Source organism: Odocoileus virginianus, chromosome 9 (genome assembly GCF_023699985.2).
Source record: "Odocoileus virginianus isolate 20LAN1187 ecotype Illinois chromosome 9, Ovbor_1.2, whole genome shotgun sequence".
Lineage (NCBI taxonomy): Eukaryota > Metazoa > Chordata > Mammalia > Artiodactyla > Cervidae > Odocoileus > Odocoileus virginianus.
In genome coordinates, this window is record NC_069682.1 from 24212088 (window position 1) to 24230237 (window position 18150).

Here is an 18150-nt window from a genome sequence, read left to right on the forward strand (position 1 = left end):
CTGCAGCAAGCCAGGCTTCCCTGTCCATCACTAACTCCCGGAGCTTGTTCAAAATCATTCATCATCAAAATCAATCATCAATGTCCATTGAGTCGGTGATGCCATCTAACCATCTCATCCTCTGTCAACCCCTTCTCCTGCCTTCAGTCTTTCCCAGCATCAGGGTCTTTTCCAATGAGTCGGCTCTAAGTATCAGATGACCAAAGTATTGGAGCTTCAGCTTTAGCATCAGTCCTTCCAATGAATATTCAGGATTGATTTCCTTTAGGATGGACTGCTTTGATCTCCTTGCAGTCCAAGGGACTCTCAAGAGTCTTCTCCAACACCAGAGCTCAAAAACATCCATTCATCGGTGCTCAGCTTTCACTTTATTATGAACATAGGAATGATTAATTATCTAGCCTGTGTTTCTGCTTAGGTTAAATAGACCTGAGGTCCCCAACCTTTTGGCACCAGGGACCAGTTTTGTGGAGGACAATTTTTCCATGCACCCTTCATGGGGGATGGTTTGGGGATGATTCAAGCACATTACATTTATTGTGCACTTTATTTCTATTATTATTTTGTCAGCTCCACCTCAGATCATCAGGCATTAGATCCTGGAGATTGGGATTAAGTACATGTGACCACTGACCATGCATCCAAGTCAACTACTCCATGCTTGGATATTAATTTTTTGTGTTTAGAGGATAATCAGCAACGATATTAACCCAGTACTTCTACTGCGATCCTATATACAGGATGCATGGATTGTGTGGAACAAAGGAATAAAGATTCCTAATAAGCAAATTAGGGAATAAAGGATTGTACTTTCCCAAGTGTCAGTGAAAGGAGAAGGGTGCCCTCACTGAATAAAGCATTCTCTGATTGAGGGCAAATAACAGGTACAGTTTACTTAACAGAGCCTTTGTACACTGTCCCTTTCAAGGAACAAGCAGGGAAGCTGATCCACACAATTTTCAAGTAGGACAGAAAGTGCCTGGAAGACAGTTTCTTAGCACTAAAAGAAAAGGGTAATGATTTCTTTCAGAGGTTTCCCATTTTTTTTTTCTTTATGAGGTCATTTAGTCCTTCTCACTCGGCCTTTTATCACCAGCCGTTGCATTCTAAGCTCTATTATGTATACTTCTTCCAGCCACGAAAGTCAGCCTGGGACAGAAAGTCCTGCTTTGGGTTCCCAGATCTGTGTGTGTGACTTTGGTTTGATGCAGAGAACTAGAAGCTAGGAAGGCAGTGGGAATTGAGAGAGCCACTGACCCTGTGAGAAAGAAACCTGGCACACAGACGGTCACCTCCTCAGCAGCAGGAGAGGGGAGTCATGGGCGTCGCTGGTCCTGGAGCTTGGTACCCAGAGACTGGCCCCGCTGGGGAGGCCAGAGCCACACCGGCCATCGTGTCCGGCAGAGCAAAGGCGAAGTCGTGATTCCTCTTTAGCAAATCTGCAAAGGCAGGGGGATACCAAAGGAGAGAGAAAATGAAATGAAAAGACAGAAAAGACATGATGAGGAATAACTGGCCTCAAGGCCAAGTCTTAAATTCAGCAACTTTATCTACAAGCTCAGATCAGCTATTTCATTTTCTGTTTTAAAAGAGATAGCATATGTTTTCAGGTGCTGAAGGAAAATGTGTTAGTTAAATGAAAGGGAAAATTTGCCTTAAAAAAAATCATTGTACACCAGCTGTGATGCGAATTTTAGGCTAGTTTCATTTTGAAGGGAACTGAGCATTTAGTGTTCCCTTGGAAAACTATCCCTGACTGAGGTAAGTTTGTTATCATTAACTGGAACTGATGTTTTAAGGTGTTTTTCATGAGGAACTAGGCAAAGTTCAGAGATGAACGTTGTTTTACCTTTATTCTGCCTCCTTGTGTAAGAGTGGCTGGGGGACTGAGCTGTCCCCAGGGAGCTGGGAGCTCCTTGGGCTCTCTGTTCCTGGTTCCCAGTAGTGGGAAGAGAACAGCTGCTCCCGTGGACCTGGAAAAGTTGACTAAGTGGAGTTGAACCAGGCCTAACCTACCTGGCTGGTCTTGGAACACACCTGTCCCAGAAAATATACACCCAGAGAAAGACTCCTCTTTGGCAGTTGTGCTAAGCCAGGTATGGACTAAGGGCTGCCACCCCCATCAATGATGGGAATGATCAGGTAGAGAAGATTTAAGCTCAATCCTGAGGCTCCTTCCTTGGATCCTGAAGATCCATGTGTTCTGAGTTCCCAAGATGGAAGCTATAGATGCCAGACTATAGTGTAAGGTGTACAGTGTAAGGAATTCTCCGGGCAAGAATACTGGAGCGGGTTGCCATTTTCTTCTCCAGGGGATCTTCCCAACCCAGGGATTGAACCTCAGTCTCCCACATTGCAGGCAGATGCTTTAACCTCTGAGCCACCTGGGAAGCTACAGTGTAAGGTAGATGTTGCAAAATCAGGAGGAGACTGAAGAAAAGGTCATTAGCAACTTGTTTCTGCTCTGCTTTCTACAATGCATTACAGAGAGGAAATGGATCATAGCTTTCTCAGTTGCTAACAGATGCCTTTCTGGGTAGCATCCAGCCTTGTTTCTGGGAGAAAGGGTCTATGATTTAAGCGGTGAACACAGGGAAAATCATATATCTATGTGTCTGAGATCTGACAGTCCCATTGCCTGGGACTAGACATGGAGGGTTAGGTCCATGGCTTGAATACTCAGCTCAGCCAAGTTTCTCTATACTTTCATCTATAACATCCAGTGGTGTCATGCTTCATGGAAAGTTCTTTGAGACGGACCAAAAAAAAAAAAAAATGTGCAGCCTAATGGTTGAGAGTCATGTTTTATTTGGTGGAAAATTTTAGGACTTAAGCCTAGGAGGCAGCATCTCAAGTAACCCTCCTCTGAGGAGTGGAGGGGAGGAGCTAGGATATACAAAAGTTTTGCAATGAAGGGCTGGTAGTCTGAATGTCCAAAGATTATTGTTAATTAAAGGAAGCCAGCTATTCCAAATTAAGGAATTTAGTGCTTTTCTATGAATGGGAAGATACAAGAGTTTGGACTCACTGAAATCATTCCTTTCATATGCATCTCAGCCATCTGGAGCCAGTATCCTGGGTTTTCACATCCTGACCTTCCTTGGGGCAGATCACAGATCACAGACCACAGGTATTCTTTTCCTTCCTGAGTGCCCTTGGGGCTCACTGGCTCATATTGGAGGGCTGCAGTACGCTGATGATTGTGATATCCTTGTTTATGAACATGGCAGGAAAGACTCCATTTCTCAGAGACTTCTAGAAGAAATCTGTTTATGGGATGTCACCTTCACCTGGGAGTCAGAGGGAACTGGAGAACGCCACTGCTCAGCATGTCCTGAAGGGCCGAGGGGGAGAAGGGAAAGCTTGGAGACACAAACCTGATCCTGTCTAACAGGACTCTCAGAATGTTTGGGACTTGTTTTTGCATCCTTTCTTGGAAGACTTCCAGGAAATAAGAGCATGTAGGGCTTATGCATCTGTCCTCTTGCCTGTATTACACAGTGCAGTCTGCTCTGTCCAGAGACCCAGAAGCCTCGTTATCCCTCTTGGGGCTGCCAAACCTTTAAACGGAGAATGACTGAGCTGTGAGAAGAAGAGTGGGAGGCTGCTCTCTGGATCATTGTCCTGGGAGGTGTACTTTTGTTGTGTCCATCTTTCCTTTTTCTTCCTCCCTCCTTTCTCCCCAGCCTCTCTGAAAATAATGAGGGCAGCAATTCTCAATGGGGAGTTATTTTGTCCCCAGGGGACATTTGGCAATGTCTGGAGATATTTTTGGTTGTCACAGTTTATTTGGGAGTGGGGAGCATGTAGTGCTCATGACATCTGATAGGTAGAGAGTAGGGATGCCCAGTAAAGTCCCATCACATGGAACTGTCCAGCCTAAAAGCTGGTCCCATGCCCAGCAGCATCCTATCCAGTCAGCCTTTTAGACAAGGTGTCAGCTCAGAGCCGGCCTGACCTGGATTCTATTTATCCCATGTCTCTAAGGTCCAGAAGCAGTAGGAATTGCCCTAGTTCTGACTGATGATAGAGCCAGGCTCTGGGTGATGCCTGCTCTGTGCCAGGTTGCCTGCTTGTGTCAGACCCCAGGGCTCACTAGGCAGAGATCATCACCCTACCTGGGCCATCCAGCTTGGTACAGAGAACCCTCCTGCTCCACAGTCACCAGAAGGGAAAGGAACTGAGAGAACTCACATGGTAGCAGAGCCCGGGCATGTCCCCCTTTGGGTTGGGGAGGAAGGTCATTGTGTTTTCACTCCTCATCATGTTGTCACAGCTCCCACAGCAGCATATTCATTTGCTTTCACAACTTTCTGTCTTCTATCTGGTAAACAAAAATCCTCAACTATCCAACAATCCTGAGGAGAAGCTCACTTTTCTTTGCTTGTCAAATGAAACTCTACTTATAAGACACAAATTCTATGGTATGAAATCCTTGACAGTCTTAGGATGGCACATGAAAAGTAGTTCAACATGGATTTAACACTCCCCTTGTGTGTCTTCCTAATTATGAAATTGTAACCATTAAAATTATATTGCAATGATGTCATTAAGAGGGAAGAGCCATCTGAGGGGAATTAACAGATGAGTGTGATGAGATGGGCTTGGATGTTTATCATTCTATAAGGATTGTTAACAGTCCACGATATTAATAGCAACTGATCTTTTTCAGCTCAGATAGAAGGGGCTGCATGAGCTGAAATGAAATGTCCTCTCCATGAGGACATATGTAGGATTTTCACAGATCTAATGCAGAATGACCTACTCTCAAACCGAGAAGGAAGTCAACTTTTTAAGTTCTTAGAAGCCTTTTCAAACGGCTCCTAGTAAGAGCAGAGTCCACTGCAGTGTGCGCCCGGCCCCGCCCTGCCCAGCCACCCCCAAGTCCCCAGAGACGGACGTGGGCGTGGAGGGCTGGAATCCATCCTAGGGTTGGGCCGAATACTCCTTTGGACCCTCTCGGCTAATGCCTTTGAGTCTGAGGATTCAATTCAAAACACAACCAGTAAGACGGTTTTCTTCTGTGTCTAAGGAGGACTCTAGGTCAGTGGAATTAATGTTGCTTGCTTGTGACGTAATGTTAACAATGACTAGAAAAGGTAACTGTTGTTGCTCTGCCCTCTAGGTGGCGCTATATCCAACATGTACGCCATGCTGATTGCGCGCTTTAAGATGTTCCCGGAAGTCAAGGAGAAAGGGATGGCTGCCGTCCCCAGACTCATTGCCTTCACGTCTGAGCATGTAGGTGTTCAACGTCCTTTCTAAGTTTAAGGTTATATTCCGTAAAACCTGGGTTGAAGGAGTGGTATTTGGAAATACTTTACCCCACGTTTTCTCTTTCCAGAAGGTGCTTCTTGAGAGAGGATGAGGGGGAGAGATCAGGTGGGTGGTGCAGTGCAGGGAGCTCCTTTCTCTTTGAAATTCAGGAAGATGCTCAGTGAAAGCAGCTTGCTTTCAACCCTCAGTCCTATACTCGCTACTTTGTAATAAGGTTATGTGTTGGGGGAACAGGAGGAGGAGAGAGGGCGGAGTAACTGTGAACTCGAATGGATCATCAGTGCTGTGCAGTACCGAACTCAAAGCTGTGAAGCATCCCGTTGATACAGGCTTCCTGTTAGAAAATTCTCATCAGATATTCTGCCCTCTTGCTTCCTTGGAAGCCAGTGAATACAATTCACAACCACTCCACTAAAAATGGAATTCAAGGAAGCTAATGATTTATTTTAACACATTATCCTTAGTATCTCACTTTGAGTCATGTTTTAACATGTTGTTGAATGCCCTTCCTTGATTTATAGGCATCAAATTTAGCAGAGAAGAGGACAGCCTGAAACCACCTGATGTTTTCTTATTGCTGCTGGAACAAGTTACCACAAATTTTGTGGCTTAAAACCACATGAATTCAGTATCTTACAGTTCTGGAGGCCAGAAATCTGTAGTGGGTCAGGTAGGGCTGTGTTCCTTCTGAAGACTGTAGGAGAGAATCCATTTCCTTGTCTTTACAATTTCTAGAGGCTGCCTGCCTGCCTTGGGTCATGACCACTTCTTCCATCTTCAAAAGCAGCAACAGCAGATCTTCAAATTCCTGCCCTCAACCCCAGCCTTTGCTTCTATCACCCCCTCTCCTTCTCTTGACTGACTCTCCTGTTTCCCTCTTTCTCTTGTGATTATACTTTAATAACACAGGATAATCTTTCATCTCAAGATCCTTCATTTAATCAGGTTTTCAAAGTCCCCGTTGCCATGTAAGGTAACAAATTCACAGATGTAAGGGATTAGGATATGGTCGTCTTTGTGGAGGAGCCCAGTACTCAGTCCACAAAGCCTGGTTCCCCACCATGACATAGCTCTCATTTCTCAGCTTCCCCAAAGGTAGAAAACCAGAATGCAGTTTGTCTTCCAGTGACTATTTCCCTAAAGTGAATTTGGATCCCTCAGTAGTTACACGTTACTGTATTCTTGGGCTTGAAACACCAGGCAATCTTACGTTGGTGTCTTACTCTTTGGGTTTCCTTGCTGTTTCCACATCTGAAATGAGATTGACCTGTCAGCACGTTCCTTGTGCTCTCTGGTTTCTGCACAAGTTTCTTGCACTCAGGTTAGTTGTGAATTCATTTAATGCTGTTGCTCAGAAAGTTAGTCATGTGATCTGAGGATAATTTAATATACCTTAGTTCCTTGGTATTGCCAACTTGGGGTCTCTCTCTTCTCCATTTTCCAAGGAAAGAAAGGTGATTTAGAAAGAAATGATTCTACAACAACCATTCAATTCTCCGCCTCCTTCTGGTATTTTTATCTGTGCCCATAATTATGGAGCAAGATTTGAAAATTATGGAGCTAAAATACCAATTGTCTCTAAATCAGTAATTATTTTGACAGATAAGCTATTCTTCTAATGTGCAAGACCTTACATCTGATTGTTATTGACCGTTTACAACTTTCAATAGACACATGTTCATTTAATTAAAGAGCAACTTTGTGGGACAGGCAGAACAGAGGTTGTTCTTAGCATTTTTTTTTTTTTTTTTTAATGAAGAGGGTGTAGTTAGCTAGAGAGATAGAGCCAGGATTAAATAAATTTCCTGACTCCCAGAACAGTGAGGGCCCTGCCCCAGCCACCAGTGTAGGAACTAGTTTTAAAAATATGATGATAGAGTTTTCTAAACCACAGCTCATCGACTGCTTTAACATTTTATACCTTCCCAAGTCAGATTTCCACCAAGAGCTTTTTTTCTTAACATGAGGTGATGCTAAACTGTTTCTTCTCCATCCCTCCCCAGCCTAAAATATCTTTCATGATACCCATAGGTTGGGCTGGAAGGGAGTTTTAGAGCTTTATTTAAAGAACTCCAGTGTCTCCTGGAGCACTTGATCCAAGCTGTTCTGGACATTCGTTGTTGTTCAGTTGCTAAGTTGTGTCTGACTCTTTGTGACCCCATGAACTGCAGCATGCCAGGCTTCCCTGTCCTTCACTATCTCCCAGAGTTTGTTCAAATTCATACTCAGATGGTAAAGAGTCTGCCTGCAAGGCAGGAGACCTGGGTTCGATCCCTCAGTTGGGAAGATCCCCTGAAGAAAGGAATGGTTACCCACTCCATTATTCTTGCCTGGAGAATTCCATGGATAGAGGAGCCTGGCAAGAGTCGGACCCAACTGAGAGAATAACAGTTTGGCATTCTGGACATATGAGCCCTTAAAAGTGAGTCCTGCCCTTGAAGCTTCAAGTTAAGTGTTAGCATAACCTCCATGTCTAGCTGCCTCTGGGCTCCAGGCCTCCGGGCCATTCCATCCCATTCATCCTTTTGTACTGCTCCTTCCAACTTCGGGGCATGCTGGATCTTTCCTTAGTCTTAGTGAATTTTGCAATCACTGTCTCCACCAGCCCCAGAAATAGACCTTCACAGGCTGAAGAAAGAAAATTACCAAATCAGATCTCAGCATATCCATTCCACAAGCTAGTTTCCAACTCTGCATGGAGCTTTCTTTCCTGAATCCCTTGACCTGCAGGGAGACAGGAGTGGGGTGGGATGGGGTGCTGTGTGGGTCAGGTGGGGAGAGGAGTGGCCAGTGGCTGAGTCGTGAACTGCCTCCATTATTGTCTCTTGTTATGCTCCTAGAGAATTCCCAAGTCAAAGGACTTTGCGAGAATGGAATGAAAGCCTTAAAAAACACTTTCATCAATGCCTGGGATGTAGGGAGCTCTACATAAATATTAGGTAACTTGAAAAACACCACCACCTCCTTGTTTTATGGATGAAGAAGTCAAGCCCCAGAGATGGAAGATATTTTGCCCAAGCTTTCACACCCAGGCAATGGCAGCATCTGCTCTGGAGCCTCAGTTTTCTAACAATTCCAGCACTGTGCTTTCAGCTCCTAGGCTGGCTGACCAGAGAGCCACACTAGCTGACTGTTCTACATTCATTGGAAGCAGCTTTCCTCAAATCCTATTTTCTTCATATTGATTATTCTGACGTTAATATAATTTCCTGATCTATCGAACTGAGCTGGTTACTGTCCTTTCTTCTATTATGAGCAGGGAGTTGGTAACTGGACAAGGTTAGTGCCATACAGATGAAAATGGTGTTGAGAAACTGCCATCCTCCAGCATCCAGCGAGAAACTTCACACATTCAGAAGGCAGAGGGTCATCTGTTGTTTTCTAGCAAAAACAACTCATCTAGCAAAAAGCTACCCATCACTTCTCTGGCCACAAAAGCAGACTAGAACTTTCCCTAACTGATGAGGAGGGCAAGCTGGTTTTGTTTGTTCAAAACAAACTGGGTGCTTGAAATTCGCCTAAGATTAAAGCAGACAAAGAGTATGGCGATGAAGAACAGAAGACTATAAATCACTAAGTTGAAATGAGATAGTGTTAAGTTAGGGGTTAGGAGTGCCAAGATTATTTTCCTCTGAAATATAGAATCACAAAATTGGAAATGATCTTAAAGATCATGTGGTTCAGTATTCATCCTGTGCTGGAATCTCATCAAACTCAGTGACAGAAGAGCCCAGAAAAAATTAATCTGATGAATTTTAGGTCCTTTCTTGAAAGCAGGTTTAGAGGGAAGCTAAGATCACAGCCTGGTAATTCATCTCTCTCTCTAAATCTTTTGAAAGCCCCAACCACGAGCTTAATTCCAAATTCCTCTTATTTCCTCATGTGACACAAGCTCTTCCAGAAATAGCTTCAATGAAGCAGCATAATCACATCTAGGAAAAATGTTCCTTATAATCACAGCAGACACTGGGATCTTTCAGATAAATCACCATAACTCACTCACTCCACTTGTCACATGCCAGGTCCAGGGTGGGTCTGCGTCTCCTGGAATCATCACCGGTGTTCTGCTGAGACCCCTCATGACCTCAGCCCACTTCCATGATTCTCCTGATTGCTTTAGAAAGATGATTTTCAGATAGCAATACTTTTTGAGAGGGTTTCAATGACAATCAGGTGAGTTCCTGTTCATTTCAGTCGCTCAGTCATGTCCGACTCTTTGTGACCTCATGAACTGCATGCAGCATGTCAGGCCTCCCTGTCCATTATCGACTCCCAGAGCCTACCCAAACTCATGTCCATTGAGTCGGTGATGCCATCCAACCATCTCATCCTCTGTGGTCCCCTTCTCTTCCTGCCCTCAATCTTTCCCAGTATCAGGGTCTTTTCCAATGAGTCAGTTCTTCGTATCAGGTGGCCAAAGTATTGGAGTTTCAGCTTCAACATCAGTCCTTCCAGTGAACACCCAGGACTGATCTCCTTTAGGATGGACTGGTTGGATCTCCTTGCAGTCCAAGGGACTCTCAAGAGTCTTCTCCAACACACAGTTCAAAAGCATCAATTCTTTGGCACTCAGCTTTCTTTATAGTCCAACTCTCACATCCATACATGACTACTGGAAAAACCATAGCTTTGACTAGACGGACCTTTGTTGACAAAGTAATGTCTCTGCTTTTTAATATGCTATCTAGGTTGGTCATAACTTTCCTTTCAAGGAGTAAACATCCTTTAATTTCTTGGCTGCAGTTACCATCTGCAGTGATTTTGGAGCTCAATAAAATAAAGTCTGACACTGTTTCCACTGTTTCCCATCTATTTGCCATGAAGTGATGGGACTGGATGCCATGATCTTAGTTTTCTAAATGTTGATCTTTAAGCCAACTTTTTCACTCTCCTCTTTCACTTTCATCAAGAGGCTTTTTAGTTCCTCTTCACTTTCTGCCATAAGGGTGGTGTCCTTTGCATATCTGAGGTTATTGATATTTCTCCTGGTAATCTTGATTTCAGCTTGTGCTTCCTCAAGCCCAGCGTTTTTCATGATGTACTCTGAATATAAGTTAAATAAGCAGGGTGACAACATACAACCTTGATGTACTCCTTTTCCTATTTAGAGCCAGTCTGTTGTTCCATGTCCAGTTCTAACTGTTGCTTCCTGACCTGCATACAGGTTTCTCAAGAGGCAGGTCAGGTGGTCTGGTGTTCCCATCTCTTTTAGAATCTTCCACAGTTTATTGTGATCCACACAGTCAAAGGCTTTGGCATAGTCTATAAAGCAGAAATAGATGTTTTTCTAGAACTCTCTTGCTTTTTCAGTGATCCAGCAGATGTTGGCAATTTGATCTCTGGTTCCTCTGCCTTTTCTAAAACCAGCTTGAACATCTGGAAGCTCATGGTTCACGTATTGCTGAAGCCTGCCTTGGAGAATTTTAAGCATCACTTTACTTGTGTGTGAAATGAGTGCAATTGTATGGTAGTTTGAACATTCTTTGGGATTGCCTTTCTTTGGGATTGGAATGAAAACTGACCTTTTCCATTCCTGTGGCCACTGCTGAGTTTTCCAAATTTGCTGGCGTATTGAGTGCAACACTTTCACAGCATTATCTTTCAGGATTTGAAATAGCTCATCTGGAATTCCATCACCTCCACTAGCTTTGTTTGTAGTGATGTTTCCTAAGGCCCACTTGACTTCACATTCCAGGATGTCTGGCTCTAGGTGAGTGATCACACCATTGTGATTATCTGGGTCATAAAGATCTTTTTTATACAGTTCTTCTGTGTATTCTTGCCACCTCTTCTTAATATCTTCTGCAGAGATACCAAGAGAACATTTCATGCAAAGATGGGCTCAATAAAGGTCAATGACAATAGATGTCTTTTATGTTAAAAAATGAACGGTGTATTGAAGTAATTGTTTGGCTTTGTAAAATTCAACTTAAATTTTAGAAAGAATGTAATTCTAAATTATTCAATAAATATGAATAATAAGGCTTTAACAACTTCTTGTTGACAGTGAACTATTCATATATTCCTTTACAACTTATTCTTTTAATCTAATAATGATGTAAGTCCTCTCACAAAAGTAATGATAAATACTGGAAAATAAAGAATTGGGGAAATGTAAAAGCAAAAACAAAAAATGAATGGTGATCTGGGCAGCTTGGAAAAAGCTCCCATGTTATGCTCCTCATTAGACAGACACACTGACTGACCTTTCAGTAAGTGAACTAGTGAACCAAATTCAGGTCACTTGGCAGCCCCTGCTCCAGCTGTGTGTTCCTCCTGCCTTTTCCTTGGAGGGTCTTCATCACCCCGGTGCCATCTTCTCCTCTACCCAATCCCATCAAAACCTCCTCTTCAGAAAGAACCTGAGAGTCATGTCAGTTCAGTTCAGTCGCTCAGTCATGGCTGATTGTGATCCCATGGACTGCAGCACGCCAGGCTTCCCTGTCCATTGTGTAAATGATTGTAAAATCTAAGTGTTGCCTCTCTTGGGGACATTTTCCCTGCAATAGGAGATGAGGAATGAGGCAGAAAAGCAGAAATCCATCCATTGGGCATTGAGATGTTTTCTTTATTCCTTCCTCCACTCACTCAGTGCTGCTGGATGCCAGGCACTGGGGAGACAGCAGTGAACAGAACAGACCCAATGTTGGCTCTCAAGGAGCCAGCGTTGTGCTGTCAGAGATGAGAAGAAGAGGATGTTCACCCCTCCCAGTGCCTCTGAGTCACATTCCTCGTCTGATGGGTGTCTCTCCCTTGCTCCAAGTGCCAGGTCAGGAGTCACTGGATAGGCCTGTTTTTCTTCAGGTTAGTGGATAAAGCCTATAAGCTTTGGGATGGACTAGGAATGATGACAGGGCCTGCTCTGTCCCTCCCAGGATATTACTTAGCTCATTTCTTCCTCATCTGTAAAACAGGGATTACAATACCCAGTTCACGTATTGTTGGGAGTTGTTGGGAGGACGAGATGGGCTAATACAGTGCCTGGCGTTTAGTAAACACTCCACCAATGTCAACCAACACTGCCCTTGTAACCAGCCACCCACTGGTGTCCCCACAGGTAGAGAGCTGAGCACCTCCAGGGGGGCAAGGTAAAGGCATATCTGGGGGTCAGTTATTTTCTTAAGATGGATAATGGCACCTCCCCCAAAACACTTCACTGGTGGCTTAGATGGTAAAGAATGTACCTGCAACGTGGGAGACCTCGGTTCAATCCCAGGGTTGGGAAGATCCCCTGGAGAATGGAATGGGAACTCACTCTAGTATTCTTGCCTGAAGAATTCCAAGACAGAGGATCTTGGAGGGCTACGGTCCATGGGTTCACAAAGAGTCAGACATGACTGAGTGACTAACATTTTCACTTTCCCCCAAAACACCAAGCAATACTCAAGTAGTCACAGCTTTAAGATAGTTTGGATTCTCTGTTGTTGCTTGTATGATTTGGAGAGTTTTTTTTTCAGATGCTCCAATTTGGCATATGCTTATTTTATGACATAAAGTGAATTGACATTAGTTTTGTTTGAAGACTTCAAAATTCTGCTCAGGTTACCCAGGGATATCTGAGGGTGGTATTACGTTAAGTGATAGGCTGGAGAAGGACCACAATTTTGTGAGCATTTATCAATGCTGGGCGACCTGTGGGCCCTTCCCAGTCAATAGCTATGCTTCTCACACCAACTCTCAAGGTAAGAATTTATCCTTGCAGCTGAACAAATGATGACTCAATGAGAGAATAACTTGCCTAACTAGAGCCAGGTCATGTTATCTCAAGGAACCACTTTCTTTTTTTTTTTTTTCTTTAATTTTTTTTTAATTGAAGTACAGTTGATTTGCAATGTTGTGTTAATTTCTGCTGTACAGAAAAGTGATTCAGTTATACACATATATGCATTATTTTTCATTTCCTTTTCCATTATGGTTTATCACAGGATATTGAATAGTTTCTTGTGCTATATAGTAGGACCTGTTGTTTGTCCATTCCTATATATTATCATTTGCATCTACCAATTCCAAGCTCCCAATCCATCCCTCCCCACCTTTTCTGTATGTCTGTGAGTCTGTTTCTGTTTCATAGATAACTTCACTTGTGTCATATTCTCGATTCCGCATATAAGGGATATCATATGGTATTTGTCTTTCTCTGTCTGAATTACTTCACTTAGTATGATAATCTCTAGTTTCAACCATGTTGCTGCAAATGGCATTATTTCATTCTTTTTTATGGCTAAGTTTCTGTTATATACCTATGTACCACATCTTCTTTATCTGTTCATCTGTTGATGGACATTCAGGTTCTTTCCATGCCAGATGACCTCTTTTCATTACACATTCTCATTCCACTCTTCTCAGGATCCCAGAATCAGGGAAATAGTTGCTTTCATGCGGCTGGATGCATGCTTAGTGCTGGTGTTCACGTTTGTCACCACACACCACTGTTGGGTCTACTTAATCCTGGTACATGCCATTCATTTCTTTTAAAACATACTTAGGGCACAGACTCACAGTGGGGTAACTTTATAGCTTTGAGTGCAAATAATAAGGTGGCAGCTGCACAGAAATGCCTCGTATGCAGATCGTATCACCACTGACTCACATGGAGTCTCCAAGAACATGGTGGGACATCCTCTCCCCTCCACCAAATCGTGATAATCAGAAACCAATGAGCTTGTACTCTGGGCTCCCACAGTACAAGCTCCTTTGTCCATCAGATGCTTTCCAAAGCGGGGTGCTCTTTTAGTCCATTTGACGAGCAGAAGCAGGAGCAAGAGTGACCAGCTTGTCTGAGTCAGTATAGGAGGCAAACGAGGGGGGTCAGGAAGGGGTGTGGGGTAGCAGGAGGACAGGGAAGGGCTACTGGTTCATTATCTGGTGGTGGGGGAGGGGCTTTGGGGCAAGAGGAGGGGCTAAAGGAGCAGATTCCAGCTCAGTCATAGGCTGGGCTTCAAGATTTCCTTGCTGGGCATCTGTGAAGTGTAAGGATGCATAATTTACCCCCCTCTGATCTGTGTGCCTACACACACACACACACACACACACACACACACACACTCTCTCTCTCTCTCTCTCTCTCTCTGTCTCTCTCTGTCTCTCTCTGTCACACACACAATACCGTTCACTCCTCTCACAAACAGAAAGGCTATATTGGTAAGAAAAGATCAAATCCAAGGATGACTGGTAGACCTTCCAGCTGAGAGGTAAATCTCTCTCTAGATACCTGGTTCCCGGGCTCCTCAGCCTTCAGGATACTGTGCTCTGCTCTGGTTTATCTACAAGGGGTTCTGTTCAACACGGTGCCAAGGAGTAAAGATGTTTCTCCTGGTATTCTCACAGGCTCAGGGCATCCTGCCATTTAAGCTGTCCTTACTGTTTCTTCCTCACTAGGTAGTCTCTTTTTTCCCCTCTCAAATTCCTTCTCTCTTAGGTCGCTGGCTGTTTGTGGATGTTGTTGTTGTTTAGTGTGAAGTCATACCTCTTTGCAACCCCATGGGCTGTAGCCTGCCAGGCTCCTCTGTCCATGGGATTTCCCAGGCAAGAATCCTGGAGTGGGTTGCCATTTCCTTCTCCAGGGGATTTTCCCAACTCAGGGATTGAACTTGTGTCTCCTGCATTGGTAGGTGGATTCTTTACCACTGAGCCACCAGGAAAGTCCCGTATTTGTAGATAGCATTTAGCTATTTCCCTGTTCCCTCTCCTGAAAATGTGTAAGTGGACTTAGTGTTTGGTACCTAACTTTCTTTTTCATGCCTTTGTTCCCCTTCTTGAAGCTTCCTATTTGGGTGTGTGTTTTTCCTTTAAATGTGTGGCATTTGGTACAGTGATCAATTATCCTCGGTAATTGCCCCTCACTTGAGAATCCCCATTCTTCCTCATTAAAGACCAGACAAGGCTACTTCCTTTCATTGACCGGTGCATCAGATCTCTTATTTATCCTCAGTGTGCCATTTAGCTGTTTAGTGCTGTCAAAGTTCAGGAGAAAAAAAAAAAAAACCAGAAACCAGTGAATCACTAATAATATATGTTTATGGTGCTACTACTAAATCGTGTCAGATGCTGTGACCTCATGGACTGTAGTGCACCAGGCCTCCTTGTCCATGGGATTTCCCAGGCAAGAATGCTGCAGTGGATTGCCGTTTCCTTCTCCAGGGGATCTTCCCAACCCAGGGATAGAACCCGAGTCTTCTGCATTGGCAAGCATTTCTTTACCGGTGAGTTACTTGGGAAGCCCAAAAGTTTACGGTACACATATCAATAAGATACCTTGCGAACTGCGAGCGACGCAGCTCAGAGGTCGTCGCTACAGAGCAGCTTATATAATGTGGAGGACTAACGGTTGATTCCCCACAGCGCTTGGTTACAGTATTAAAATTTTCTGGTGAAAGGGAGCTGGTTCATGGTTCCCACCTGTAAATGGGGGAAAGTGAAAAGTGAAAGTTGCTCAGTCATGTCTGACTCTTTGCGACCCCATGGACTGTAGCCTGCTAGGCTCCTCTGTCCATTGAATTCTCCAGGCCAGACTACTGGAGTGGGTAGCCTTTCTCTTGTCCAGGGGATCTTCCCAACCCAGGATCGAGCCCAAGTTTCTCACACTGCATGTGGATTCTTCACCATCTGAGCCACCAGGGAAGCCCAAAGAATAGTGGAGTGGGTAGCCGTTCCCTCCTCCAGTGGATCTTCCTGACCCGGGACTCGAATCGGGGTCTCCTGCATTGCAGGCAGATTCTTTGCCAGCTGAGCTACCAGGGAAGCCCCTATAAATGGGGAGAATGATTTAAGTCTCATGATTTTCAGAGGCATCCTTGAAAAGCAAACCGTCAAGTGAGCCTCACTTGTCTTGCAAAATCAGATAAATTGAGCTGGTTTTGTCTGCTAGGGAATTTTCAAGTCTCTGTTTGTGTTGGGTTTTAACAGTGCTTACAAGCTCACTCACTGAGGGGCCTAGTTTGGGGGGTGTGTGCTTGCTCAGCAGGGCAGCTGGCACCTCCGTTCTGTGCCTCCCTGGTAGGAGCAGACTTAGGCCGTTTTCCCCTGGGTGTCTTCCTTTGGGGGTCACCCAAGGAACCGGTGACTACGTTAGAGAGAACATTTTTTTTTTGGTGGGGAAGCCATGCTTCTTTCCAAATACAACTAAACTTTCTTAGTTCCCAGGTATCTTGGTAATGATTGTCTACATTGTCTTCCTGAGGTTGTAAAATGAGACTAGGGACTCCTTCCCATCACTACTGTTAACTGCACTGGGCTTTTTAAAACTCCTCTATTCAACTCCTCATTTATTGGTTTATAGTGTTTGCTACTGTTATAAATGTGATTTCTTCTTGCTTATTAGCCACACCCACACACACACATAGAAGTATGTGTGTTACCAGTTCCTAGGCTGCACATTTGAGAATTCGAAGAAGTCCAAAGCATACATTGGAGAACACACTCTGGAGCCATCATTTAAAATTCAAGGCAGCCACCCTTTGCAGATGTAAATTGAGGAAGCAGCTCTCCTTTTGAACAGCTTAATGACCTGTATTTAATAGTAGGAGGCTGCTCGAAGGCGTAGTACAGCTGGGCAAGGTTGGATCCTCTCTGCTCTTTAGAATGCACAGTGATTACAGCCATTGAAATGATTCAGATTCTTAGCAAGAATGCATAACCAAATCACAAAGATTCCGCTCATCAGGGTGGTCTTCCTACTTGCAGTGTTTGCCCAAGCCAGTGACTGATGCCTCCATCCTGATCACACCCTGGGCTGGACAGTCATCTCCACCACAAATAGCCCCTCCAATGAGTCTGGGATGAAAGAGTGCTGGGTTTCAGGCCAACTTCTCTTCCTTGAGGGCACATAATTTCACTGGACTTGAAAAAAAGTGAATGTAATCTGAGTAGCAAAATATAAGTCTGGGAGCCATACAATACACAGCTGCTGGAGGCTGTTGCTGTGTTCTGATGCCTTGTGTGTGAGATTGGCATGGATTACTGTGTGTTGTTTAGTCATTCAGTCATGTCCAGTTCTTTTGCAACTCCATGGACTATAGCCCTCCAGTCTCCTCTATCCATGAGATTTTTCAGGCAAGAATACTAGAATGGATTGCCATTTCATTCCTAGAGGATCTTCCTAACCTAGGGACTGAACCCGTGTCTCTGGCTTGGCAGGTGGATTCTTTACCACTAAGCCACCTAGCAATTTAAAAAAAAAAATAATTTCCAAGATCTTGTTATCTTCATGCAAAAGCCCAAGTGAATTCAACAGCAACAAAATCCAAACAACCCCCTTCAAAAATGGGCAAAGAACTTGTAGACATTTCTCCAAAGAAATGTACCAATGGCCAGTAAGTCCATGAAATGACATCACTAATGATTAGGTAAATAAAAAGCAAAATCATAATGAAGTATCACCCCACACCTACCAAAATGAGTGTTAGCAGAAAACAGAAAACAACAACCATTGACAAGGGTGTGGAGAAACTGAAACTGTTGTGCACTGCCAGTGAGAAAGGAAAATGCAGCTGCTAAGGAAAAAATATGGCTGTTCCTCAGAAGCAGAATTACCTTATGATCCAGCATTTCCATTTCTGGGTATATAGCCAAAAGAGTTAAAAACAAAACTCAAGGAGATAATTATCCATCCATGTTCATCACAGCCTTATTCACGAGGGCAAAGGGTGAAAGCAACCCAAGTGTTTATTGAGAGATGAATGAAACACTAAAGTGTTGTGTGTACGTAAGGTGAATATGCAGTGTGTGCTCAGTCATGTCTGACTCTTTGTGGCCCCATGGACTGTAACCCACCAGGTTGCTCTGTCCATGGGATTTTCCATGCAAGAGTATTGGGGCGGGTTGTCATTTCCTACCCCAGGAGATCTTCCCAACCCAGGGATCGAACCCACATCT

General features: G+C 44.0%; 1 protein-coding gene across 1 annotated transcript in view; it reads left to right on the top strand.

Moving 5' to 3' along the window:
• GAD2 (glutamate decarboxylase 2) overlaps positions 1-18150 on the top strand; it is a 67172-nt gene that overhangs the window by 8564 nt on the left and 40458 nt on the right. Inside the window, exon 7 of the mRNA XM_020911657.2 lies at positions 5126-5241. Coding sequence (XP_020767316.1) covers positions 5126-5241 — 116 coding nt within the window. The remainder of the gene's footprint in view (positions 1-5125; positions 5242-18150) is intronic.